Genomic DNA, 12,576 nt, shown 5'->3' on the forward strand with positions numbered 1-12,576 from the left:
TTTTATTTGAAAACAAAGAAAAGTGAAAATATTTATCATTTTAAAGGAGAAGCTTCTTCGAAGCATGACTAGTGATTTGTTCAGGCAGTAAAACTCTGTTCCTGCAAACCTTTTCTCACTTAAGTGACTTAATTCAAGTTAGGCCTGAGAGTTAGTGACTTATGTGTTAGTTCCTCTTGCTGCCAAACATAATGCTGATTTGGCTCAGCTATATAGCTGGTTTTGAAGGCTAATGTAAAATTAAGTCTCATACTTTTTCACTGAAATCATTTATTGATCAGTGTTGTGCATGATGTGCAAAATATCTCTAGGGAAGTCAGGATGAAAAATGTTTTCCTCTCTTAGTTTTTTCGGTATGCATTTGGAAGTACTTTTATGTACAGCCACTCCTGCAATTTTACATTTTAGCATCTAATCAAGTTTTCTCCCATACAGCAGCAGCAGTTTCCTTTACTTAGAGAAGAAAATGCAATTAAAAAACAAATGCAAGAGATGAAAGGCTAATTATTCTACAGTATAAATTAGAGCTTTGTAGTTAACTCTAATAGATACTTTCAATGTATTTTTAAGTGAAGAAGACTAAGTTGTTGAACTCTGCCTTTTTATCAGAGATGGCAGGGCTTTCCTTTTTTTGGTAGTGATGCGACTGCTTTAATCAGGAGTTTCCAAAGCTGTTGAGTTGCACTGATAAACTTTGTTCTCAAAGGATAATTATATTGCTGCTTAGGAAAACTTTTAATATGCATTTGAATATTTAAAGAATCTATGAAGCCAAGGAATACCTAAAGGTTTTTTGTACAACTGGAACATGCGTTTGTCCCTTGGTGGCCAAAAAAGGCATAGTATTTTGCCTTAGGCTTAGTCCTGTGTGTTTTGATATCAACAGCAGCACTTTTCTGCTTTTTTCTGGTATGTGCCAAACCATATTCTTGTGTGTGAATGGTGGGAATACAGGGAAGGCGTTTTCTTCACCTGCTCGTACGTGGTGACCAAGGTGTGTTTCAAAGCCTATCTTAAGTGATGGCTGAGAGGGCTGACTTTGCAGTTGAGAGAGTTCTTCTTTTTCCTTCTTTTGCTAGGAGCACTAGCCGTTTTCTTTTTCACATGGTGATGGATTTTTTTCAGTCTTACGCTGCTACAGCGGACTTTCCAAGAAAGCATGGAGGCCCAAAGCACTTTTGTCCCTCCAAAATTCTGTGGGTTTAAGCTCCTTCAAAAGTTCCGGGATGTAACCGCAGATAAAGCGAATTAATTTGGAAGTCAGCTTAGCACACAGTGCTTTCTTCCTAAGAATGATTCCTAGTGAATTCCTGTTTGTTTTGTAAATATAAATGAAGTTAATCAGTATGCTTACAGATTGTACATATCACAGTATGCTGCACGCGTGAATGAATAAAAATCATATTTCCACTTCAAGAAAAATTAAAATCAGCATTTAGATGATATACTTTTTTATAATAGGTTCTCAATTGTTAATTATACTTAGAGATGTAGATGAAAATCATTTATCTTGTGGCATGAAATGAGCCTAGCATTTGTGAGCACTGTGGTTTTAGGGTAGCTAGGAATTTTTTCGTTGCCTCTAAGATATTACTGTTCTTGCTGGGTGGTATTGCACTTCATTGCTTATCAGCTAGAGGGCATTTGGTGTGTGTCTGTATACACAAATATATGTGCGTGTATGTGGATGAGATGATAAGCACTCTTATATACTGTTTTCTCTCTTTCAAGTATTTATTGATCTCTTCCTAATAACACAACTATGTCTTTTAACAGTTGCCAGATCGCTTTATGATATGGGGTTTTGTAGAAGAAACGCTTATATCATATCTGACTTTGTCTCAGTTATTGATATCTGCTTACCTTTTACCTGTCAGTTAGACCTTTAGGTGACTTGACACACTTTTCAAGAAATAATGGTACAGCCTAGGTAGCAACATCTCATACAGAAAATCTTCCTGGTTTTCCACTAACAAGAATGGGGAAGCTGACAGCTCTTCTGCTATCTCCTTTCAGCACTGTGGTTTAGAAATGAAGTACTTATGTTAGGTGATTTTTCATTGTCTATTTAAATCCATGCAAGTGTAACATCTTTTTGGAAAGGTGTTTCCAAGTGAGAAAATGTGAAGAGTATTTTACAGTTGTTCTATGTATAAGTACTGTGTTGTAGCTCTTCTTGAAACTACTGGGGTTTTTTTTTGTTGCTTTTCTAGTTATGAAACTTAAGGTATAGGCTTTCCAACCCTTAAACAAAAGAAAGCATCGCAGTTTGCACATGTCGTTGTCAGCTGCTTTTAATGTAAGAAGGTCTGGAGGCTGGGAAAGGAAGAGAGTAAGTTATTTCTTTAGCTGGGTGCATCTCATCTGTCAACTCGTAAGAATCAGTAGTTTGACATTGTCAGGTTTGATTCCGGTCAGCAGGCTTGTGCTGAGATGCGCTGGTCGCTCCTGTGCGTTGCACCAGTGGGTACCTGGTAGTGTGTGTCAGGAAGCTCAAGGTGGAAATGGTTTAGGGAGTTAGGTCTGATGAAAGACTGTAGTATGGTGTGTGTAGCTTAACACTTCCTAGAAGATGTGTATCTTCAGTTGCTGTGAATTTCTGTTGTGGTTTAACCCCAGCCAGCAACTAAGCACCACGCAGCCGCTCGCTCACTCCCCCCCGCCCCGGTGGGATGGGGGAGAGAATCGGAAGAGTAAAAGTGAGAAAACTCATGGGTTGAGATAAAGACAGTTTAATAGGTAAAGCAAAAGCCGCACACACAAGCAAAGCAAGGAATTCATTCACTACTCCCCATCGGCAGGCAGGTGTTCAGCCATCTCCAGGAAAGCAGGGCTCCATCACGCGTAATGGTTACTTGGGAAGACAAACGCCATCACGCCCAATGTCCCCCCCTTCCTTCTTCCCCCAGCTTATATACCAAGCATGATGTCATATGGTATGGGATAGCCCCTTGGCCAGTCTGGGCCAGCTGTCCTAGCTGTGCTCCCTCCCAGCTTCTTATGCACCTGGCAGAGCACAAGCAGCTGAAAAGTCCTTGACCGGTGTAAACTCTGCTCAGCAAGAACCAAAACATCAGTGCGTTATCAACATTATTCTCATCCTAAATCCAAAACACAGCGCCCTACCAGCTACCAAGAAGAAAACTAACTCTATCCCAGCTGAAACCAGGACAAATGGCAATTCACCATTGACCAAAAATATTACAGATGAAGTTATTCTGTTTCTTACAAAACAGGTTATTCTGTCTGCAGAGCCTTTCCCTCAATCTCTGTTCAAAGAACGGGCCCAGGTGAGGGGCAAACAACTAAGTAATAGCGCTTAGATAAAACCTTTACAGGTAGGATAGCTTCAGGACGGAGCCAGCAGTATGAAGTTACTAGATTTTTAAAAAAATCTTTTTAAGATTGTTGTCCATCACTGCAACAAACCTAAACTTCACTAGGGGCATGTATTTAGCCCTCAGAGTGCCTTTGTTCTAACAGGTTCAGTTTTTATTGAAGGTAAATAACTGCTGCTGAATGCTTGCCTTGAAAATTTAAATGGTTTCTGCATGGACAGTTTATTACAGTATGTGTATAGTTTTGATAATGGCCAAGAGAATGGGTTTCACAAAAAAAAAAAGGTAAAGATTGTTCTAATAATGTTCTGAGGGTTTATTCCAATTATGCTAAATGCTTTAGTACATAGGAGAACAACTTGATTTAAACTGTGAAAAAACCTTTCTCCCATAAGATATCCCTTGCTCTAGTAAATCTCTCAAATAAGTGTTCCACTATGTTATTTTTTTATTAAGTTGATTTTCTATTACAGTATCTGTTTAACTCTTTTACACAAGTTGTCCAGATGAATTCAGTTATTCTACTTCCATGTTAGTGTTGTAACGATAGGAGATTTTTCTTGAAATAATTATTTTTTCCAACATTTAAAACCCACCTATGAATAAAATACAGACAAGAAATCTTACTATTAATTGCAGGCTGGGAACTGAGCAATAGCACCAAATAGTACATTAGGTATAGAGGCCCTCAAGGAACTCATGAATAGAATTCCTTTGAGGGTTGAAGAGGTGAATTTGTTATTAATGCTGAGTGGGTCAAGATAACTGAATCCTAAAAATTTTAATGTAATTCAGTATTGTATAGATTTGTATATATCCCTTATTTCCACAGTTGATTAATTCTGAGTAGCTATCCTCTGGAATTATCAATGAGCCACAGAAGTGGATAGCTGTACTGATGATTTTTTATTGTAACATACCTATTTTAATGGCTTAATCACTTTTAGACATTGGTAAAAATGTCTTCTTTCCTAATAAACATGATGTCCAGCCCTATTTTGGTGTTAGAGCATTTATAAAGTTCTAAAATGAAGTGTTTTTTCTACAAATTCCCCAGTCTGGATTGTTACGGAGATATATCTGTAGATACAGGAAAAAAAAATATGCGTGCCTGTATGTAAGTAGGTTTGTTACCAATAGTACCACATGCATTCTTGATTTTAAATACATGGTTTTTGTTGTACAGGAACATTCTATTGTAGTATAAATGCAGTCACCAAGGAAACACTTTACAGGTCAAATATTGTACAGCTTTAAAACTTTGAACTGTTGTTATTCAAGGAAAAAGTAAGTTTACTTTATTTGCTATTATGAAAAACAAACTTGAAAATGTCTGTCCTATTTTCCAGAATAAATTTTACATAGAAACCAAGCTTAACAGAGACTTAAAAGATGACCTTATAAAGCTGTTTACGGAACATGTTGCAGAAAAGCACATTTACAACCTAATGCGTAAGTAAACCTATTGAATTTTTCTTATAATGGGAGTCTGGAAAACCGCAGTGCTTTCAGATATTGCAGAAATCCACAGCAAATAGGGAGAAAATGGCAAATGATCAGTGACCTTAAATACAAATTCCTTTTTAAGGCATCCACATGAAGAAATGTGGCACACATCAACTTTTTTTTTTTTCCAAAAATATGGCTTTGTATGAAGTCATGGTTTTTTTGAGTATCTGGGGGAACGAATATATATTTTCCTGTATGACCTGTGATTATGACATAATGAATGTTTTATTGTCCTGTTGCTTATGCTGCTACTCTTTAATTTCATTATCAAAATATTGACAGGTATCATTAAGAATGTGCTGTGGTCAAAGAACTGTGATACCACTGGGGTTTTTGTCATGATGTACTTGAGTACTCCCTGCTAGGGACAGCAGTTTCTCTGTTAAGCTAACAGGCTTGAAGTGATATGCTTCCTGTTAAGTGCTCCTGTGGGCACCTCCTGTGACCTGCTGAGTTTGCCTGCAACCTGCCACCATCGGCGTGTATTTGTGTGGGCACAGGGACCTTGCTGCTGGCCTGGTTAGCTCCTCGAGAGGGCAGTTAGCAAAGGCAGAGATAATCAGACTTGGAGTTCAAATTGGAAAAGTTTGCGCGGTGATGAGCAGTTGACCGATGGGCTCGGAGAATTGCATGTGTAGGTGCTTTGTGCAACTGGATAGTTCCTGTGCCCCGTGTTGAGTTCGGTATCTAGCCTGGTGTACTCCTTTCTGTGACCCAGTCCTACTGCAGTGTCTCTGTTTTCATCTAGCTGCTCCGTCCTCTTTTCTCTGAAGCAATTGCTGTCTGTATGCTAAATGGAGACCAAATGATGGGCGATTAGAGTTGAGTATATTTCTCCTTTTGCCTTTACTTGGGTAGTAATGCCCTTCTCTCTCTGACGAAGGGCTGGGGGAAAGGAGCTTTGCTACGTTTTTTAGGGTCACTGTGAGTTGGCATCCTGGGAGAAGGGTGGGTGAACAAGGTGACTACCCTGAGGTCAGGGAGCCTGGTACCCTAGAATGATGGGAGATCATCAGCTCTGGTGCCGTCTTGTTCTTGCTGTTTGGAATAGTCTCCCTAAGAAGAGCTTTTAGCCATGTAGCAGATCAGATCACCTTGGAAATAGCAGGACGATGAGGAATGCCTACCTATGGAGCTGATGTCTTATTTTGTGCCAGAGCGGTTTAATGGTATCATGAAACCTGGTAAGATGATTGCCGCAACAGGATCATGGAAAATTCAGCTGATATTGCCTTAAAATTAAATACCTTTAATTTTAAGTGTACGCATTTTTCAGGCAATGAAAACATTAATGTGATTTTTTTTTTTCAATGACAAAGGTAACACCAGTAAATTCTTTAGAATATAAATAATATCAGATGTGTGTTGCAATGTAATTAGTTTTCTGTGGATGATAATATGAGAAGTAAATAGAAATTGCAGATGAGCTATTAAAAGGAAAAGATTTGTGGCTCTCTGTGCGTGTGAAGTCTGAAATACTTCTCCCCGGCTCTGTGTTAGTTGCAGAAGTAAAATTAAAAGAAAACATTGACAAATAAAAATAAGCTGTCACTGACTGTGTAGCTGTATATGGGGCCTATTGTTTAATGAGCAACTTCTTTGGATTTCATTTCAGTCTCACTGTCAGTTTATCAAAACTAAGTTATTTAGTTTTTAGCGTACTTCTAAGTAAGATAATATATACTGACATGTATAAACTCCTAACTGTGATCTGACTTGGTTAACTCTTGGACAACAGGATCTTTAAATTGAGTTACAGTATGCCTAAATAAAATTCTAAACTTGCTAACAGATTCCTGGGAAATAATTGAAGACACACAGCACATGATATAGTACTGTAGAGGTGCTGAAAAAGTTCTGGTGTTGTATTATTTTCTGCCATTCTCAGCTGTTCTTTCTAGCTTGCTGAAATTCAGACCATAATAGCGAAGAATATTACCTTCATTTTTGGAAGTGTAAGAGCCCTATGAAAATAGGATATAAGTCAGTGTTAATTACTTTACTTCCTGATGTCATTGTCAGTGTGTGGTACTGTTTCCTGATATTTGATGTAGATTTGGTTCAACAGAAAAGTGGTTTTGGATTACGAAGGGGGAAAACAATAAGGTTTTGAGTGGGTGTGCTTAGGAAATTAAAGTCAATGAAATTGTCGTCTATGTAGAGAAATGGAATCCTGGGGCTGTTTTAAAGAGATGCTGCAGCTGCCACTTCTGTGAGTAGAAGCATGCCTTCTCTCTATTTTAGAAAACAAACAACAAAATCGGTTTAATCAGTTTGTGATCTAGACTCAGAGGAGAAGAATAACATCTGCTCTTGCTCTTGAAATTTGTTGCTATGTTTTTTGTACAAAGGGGTTTTTGTTTGTAGTATCTTGTCATTCTATCAGAGCCTGGAAGCTGGCATTTCTATTTGAAGTTGTGTTCAGGAAGGACTGTAAGTACATTTCAGGTTCATTTGATTTAAGAAGTTCCTGTTCCACTTCAAAAGATGGGGAAAAAAAATGTCAGAAAAGCAGTGCAGCACAGATCTCTTCCTCAGCATTTGATCTTGCTCCGACTCCCACTGGTTGAGTCAGCCCTAGTCCCTGTGCTGTGTGGTTGAAGGCAGAAGATACAAAATGAACTCCTGGTATGATGGTCTCTGTGGCGGGAGCACTTATCTAGCACTTAGTTGCAGAAAATAGAGTGATTAAGGTGTGAATTCATTATTTACAGAAGAAATATCACCTAAGTGAACTTTACTTGGCTGTGCAAGTAATTTGGCTGTGCAAACACTGATTTTGTTTCTTTTTTTTTTGATAGAAGAAATGTTTAACAAAAAAACCCCTCCAATATCTAGAGTACTTCTGAGCAGTTAAAGTAAATACATAAAAATTATATAATGTACAGATCCATGAACACAATTGTGTTTGTGAAACACTTTTACACATATTTATCAAGTCAATGCTCTTCAAATTAAAGTGGATACATTTGAACTAAGTGAATATAACCTGGTTATTTTCCTTACAAAGCCAAAGCTGGTTCTTGCTGATAAGACTGCTGTATTAAAGGACTTGGTAGAAGTTGCTATGTGCAGAACTACTTAACTGAAGGTAACAAGCAAAGATACAGCATCTTATTTATGAGAAGCTTCAGAAATGAGGGGGGAAGGTGCAGATAATATCCCCTTGTCACTAGGGAAGGGGTGGTGGAGAATGTGTCTTTGTTCCTGCTGGAGTCCTGCATGAGATGACTCGTAAGCAGTAAAATTCAGAAATATGTGGTTTTTCTCCTTCTGCAGCCACTGTCTCTTCTGGTGGGTTAGACCTGGGTTTCCTGGACTGTAATCTCTGTGCCCTGGTGAAAATGCTATAATGAAAATGCTATAATTTTCACCCCATGGTGAAAATGCTATAATCTCAATCCTGCCTGTTTGTTCTTGTGTCTAGAAGAATGGCAATTATTGCAAAGTTTGACTGTCTTCAGTGGTGAAAATGAGTAAAAGCTCCTGAAACTCTCTACTTTTAGTACTTGCAGTAGGTAAAATTCAATGGCAGAGAGTATTTGCAAGTAACTGCTATTCTCCTCTCTTTTTGATATCAGCCCCTTAGTGCCCCAAACAAGCTTGCTTTTAAATCTGACAAAAGAGAAAAGCTATTAACAGCGTACTGTTGTTTCTGCTTGGTGGATAGATCACTTGGTTTCCAATTGCAAAAGTTTGCAATTACCCCTGTTCTCTTTCCAGAAACTAAAGAAAGGAAGGTGAGCGCTAGGCTGGAGTCCTGCTCTGGGAGGGTTGATGAAGTTCTCCGCATCTCGATATTGAGAAGAAAAGTAACAATCCCTTAAACTGGTCACAAAGGTGAAAGTGGTTTTAGAAGGCAGTCTGAGGAAAAGAATTCTCCTTATTCCTTGCTTACAGCGGTGTTTGTGGTGGAAGTAGGATGTATCAGATTGGCTACGGCACTTCCAAATAAGCAGTAGCCTTAGTATATCACTGTAGTACTTAACGCCATTTCTGTCTGTGTGTGTGAGCTGCTTCTTTCTTTCCATGTTAGTATTTTGAGTTCAGGAAGTGGTTTCTACTCTTGCAGGAGCAATGTACTGGTAGGTGTCCTTCCGTACAAGCTGGTCCTTTCCAAAGAAGCACCTGCCTGTACTTCTGGACAAAAGTTACTCAACTAGGAAGTCAAGTGACCTCTGTCAGAGGGAAAACTGCTTTCTTCAACACTTCTGATTTTGTTCCTATTGACTGGGGTAAGCAATGGATGTTTGCGTGTTCCCATCTTTGATCTAATCTCTCAGGAATAGATCATAGAAGCAGGTCCTTTTCATCCGGAGGAAAGGAAACCTCTTGGACCATGGTGAAAATGCTATAGAATAAATAGGGCCCAGGACTTCATGGGTCTTAAAATTGTTATGAGGATCCAAGGGGATAATACGAGGCAAGGGGATAATAAATGAGGCAATTCCCTGAAATGTACTGATTCAGAACCAGAGCATGGGCTTGAAAACACATGAAATTTAAGCAAAATTATTATTGAGGATTAAAGCATTAGATATCCACTTCTGGCTGTCTTTGTTTTTTGTTCATGATATATATCAAGATAACTACAGAATTAGGTACTGGAACCTGAGGATACAAAGCAGTTCTCTGTATGTAGTTTCTAATAACATGTAGGCAGTTGTTGAATGTAGTTCTCCGTGTCAGTGCTTGTGCGAGTTCAGAACTAAAAGCCAGCGTAAAAATGTATCACGTGTATTCACCAAAAGTAGCAGCTTTTGTCGTGGTTTTCTGAGGAAAAAAATCTTTGTGTAAAGTCTGGAGGAGGGGGAGGAATCACAGCCTGTTTTGTTATGTTTGCAGTTTCTCATTAGTTACTGGGAAAAACTTTTCTCTGAAGAGTCTTACGTATGACAGCTTCATTTCTTCCCAGTTATGTCACTTGGATTCAGCTGAGGTGAAGAGATCTTGCTGTTCCATTTTCTTATTTTTTATTTTTTTTTGCTGGTGTTATATTATAGTTCAATAGAAGGGCCATTTGTGTTGGAAAAGGTTTTCCTTTATAAAAATGGCAGGAAAGTGTTTCCACTGCATTGGTGCTTTCTGAAAAGTACCAGAAAAGTTAACTCAAAAGTTGCAGAAGGCTGCTAACAGCTTTCTGACGATGAAGTTGTGCAACTGTCCTTTTTGGTTGTAGCAGGTACAAATTTAATGCAAAATGACAGAGAATGAATCAAGTTACAACTGTTAGAGGTTGCTAAATGTAGCAGGGAGCATGTTTCCTTTGCAGAGGTTTGCCTGTTGTTAGTGCAGTAAGCAGAGGAGAGCGTGTTTCGCCATGGGCACCCAGACCTACATACTTAGCAGATGTGTTTTGCCGTGTTGACCTCCAGAAGCCTGTTGATGGCGGTGAAGGAAGGGACCGTCATCTCTTTGGCTGCATACTGCTATGACATAATGCCTTTTGTTAATAAATTCCATATCTAGCTTTTGTTTACGCGCACCCCAGGAGAAGAGGAGCAGTACAAAAGGCTGAGAGAAGGACCGTGGTTGATGCCAGGTTCACAGCCTGACTATACAGCTACAACAGAGAACATGGGGTTTATTTTGATGTGTTGGGGTTTTTTATTCACTCCCCATGCCTCACCCTTTGGCAGAGATAGACAAGAAGAAGACGGATTGGATTTACTTTTTCCCTGCTCTAGTTGGCATCTTTTCCCCCCGCCTCCATTTTGACATCAGTCTCAAATGATCTGCATATGAGAAGCAAGCTGTCATTGCCTTGACCCACAAACTGCAGAGAAAATCCTCTGAAAAAGGGGGAAACGTTCTTGATATTTTTCAGCTTCTGACAGAAACCATTGCCCCCACTCTTTTTGCATGCTGCCCTTCTAGATTTACATTCAAGAAATTGTTCTTCTTTGTGCTTCTGATTTCTATCTCAGATCTAATGCTTATGCTTCGTAAGGAAATAGCAGTTAGTTTCATAAATGAACTTGTTCTTGAATGGCTGTACTGAGTTGTATCAAAAGTCAGTGTAGCCCAGTGTCCTGATTTTGGCAAAAATGCATAGAGCATCGTTATAGGTTTGGTGCAGCAGCAGTTCGATGACCGTGGGTTTATATCTTCAAAGGTATGTGCCCTGTAGGAAGAGCTGAAGGTTTCCTGGCATGGTTTAGGCTACATTTACATTAATAAGTGGCGTGGTGTGAAGGGAACAGATCTGCAGAGTATGAAACACCTACGTGTTGGTGTTGAAGACTCAGTGTTCACATTTACATGCGTTTTGGAGAGTTTTATTTTACGCTTGCTAATGTCTGGTCCTGTGGACAGAATGCCAGTTAGTAGTTTGAGCACATCTGGTTTAATCTTGCCCAAAAAGAATTAAGTTAATATGCTCCAAGGCAGCTCTGTCATATGAACCAAAGAGCAGTAAGTGGGGATGATCACTGAATTTGCTTCAAAAGCACATTTCTAATCTGAACTAAAGCATTAATACAGAATCTTCCCTTAAGCATTTGAAATCACGGTTCTTTTTTCTTTGAGAGACAGAGTGACTACTGTGGTGGCAGAAGCAATATGTTGTTAAAAAAAGTCCCATTCGATTGCTGAGGCTCTTTCCTTCTGTAATGTATTGGATGTTGCTCAGCCCCTGGACACTGCTTTGCTTACTGATTTTGCACGCTTTAAGGAAAAAAGTATGAGAAGAAAATCTGCACAGCCTTACTCTGCCACCTTCATAAAGACATGTTTCTTGCTTTTTAACTTTTAAAAATGATACAGAAAAATAAAATGGTAGATTTCTTAAAAAAAAAAAAAAAGGGGGGGGGGCGGGCAGAATGACTTGCCTGTGGAGTAACTTGCTCTCTGTCTTTAGAATCAGCCTATGTGTCTGGATAGGTAAAATGAAATTAGAAGATTCCTTCCTGAGGGTCTTAAAAATGAAGCAAAGTAGCAGAGCACTAGGAGAAAATACTGGTCTATTCCAGTGTATTTGTACCAGACTAAAATGGGGTAATTGCTATTAGAATTCCTCCACAACAAAAAGCTAATTTACTTTTTCCCAGCTATAAAACTGTTGAAATACCAGCTTTAGACAGCAAACGTTTTTTGGGGGTAAGAGGGTTCTATAGCGTAAAGGGTCCTTTTTGAGATGTACGGAAGGGATGCATTTATTATCAAGTTCTTCGTTAAAAGTAATTTTTAGAGATTTTTGTGCGTCTACAGGGTTGTGAATTTGTTTAGTGTTCAATTTCTGGTTTATTCTACATAGGCAAATAGTTTAATCCCATTAACTCCACTTCAAATTACCATTCTAGCCTTAAAACAATGTTTTCCTTCCTTCCTATCTTCATTCCAAATATTGGTAGACACAGATAACTGCTAGTGAAAATCAACGGCAGTATGTTCCACTTCTTTTCCAGCGTGTGGGGAGGGTGCTGGGACGCTGCTATTGCAGGATAATCATCCGTTCCTTCTTCTTCAAATCACTGAATTGGCACATTTATGTCAGTCTGTTCTTAGACCTCAGCAGGTACCCCTCCACTCTCAAGGCCTGTATAGGATAGCTTTTGTAGCTATTAATCTTTCTTGTACCCTCTGTGCTCTGTAGATCTGATGGAATAATCAAGAATAACACACTCACCAGTTTAAGGGTGGTATCACTAATATTGAAGTGGTAGCTGTGATTTGACAGGGCTAAGTAATTGTATTGTAACCATATTGGAAACAGTACTGTTACCAAGTA

At 38.9% G+C, this 12,576-nt stretch overlaps 1 protein-coding gene across 3 annotated transcripts in view; it reads left to right on the forward strand.

The window, feature by feature from the left end:
• Positions 1–12,576, forward strand: part of CACUL1 (CDK2 associated cullin domain 1) — a 52,961-nt gene that overhangs the window by 22,281 nt on the left and 18,104 nt on the right. For all 3 annotated transcript variants that reach the window (XM_082309843.1, XM_082309844.1, XM_082309842.1), the window contains one exon: positions 4,688–4,790. In XM_082309843.1, coding sequence (XP_082165969.1) covers positions 4,688–4,790 — 103 coding nt within the window. The remainder of the gene's footprint in view (positions 1–4,687; positions 4,791–12,576) is intronic.

Source organism: Platalea leucorodia (assembly GCF_965183815.1).
Source record: "Platalea leucorodia genome assembly, chromosome: 4".
NCBI classification, from domain to species: domain Eukaryota; kingdom Metazoa; phylum Chordata; class Aves; order Pelecaniformes; family Threskiornithidae; genus Platalea; species Platalea leucorodia.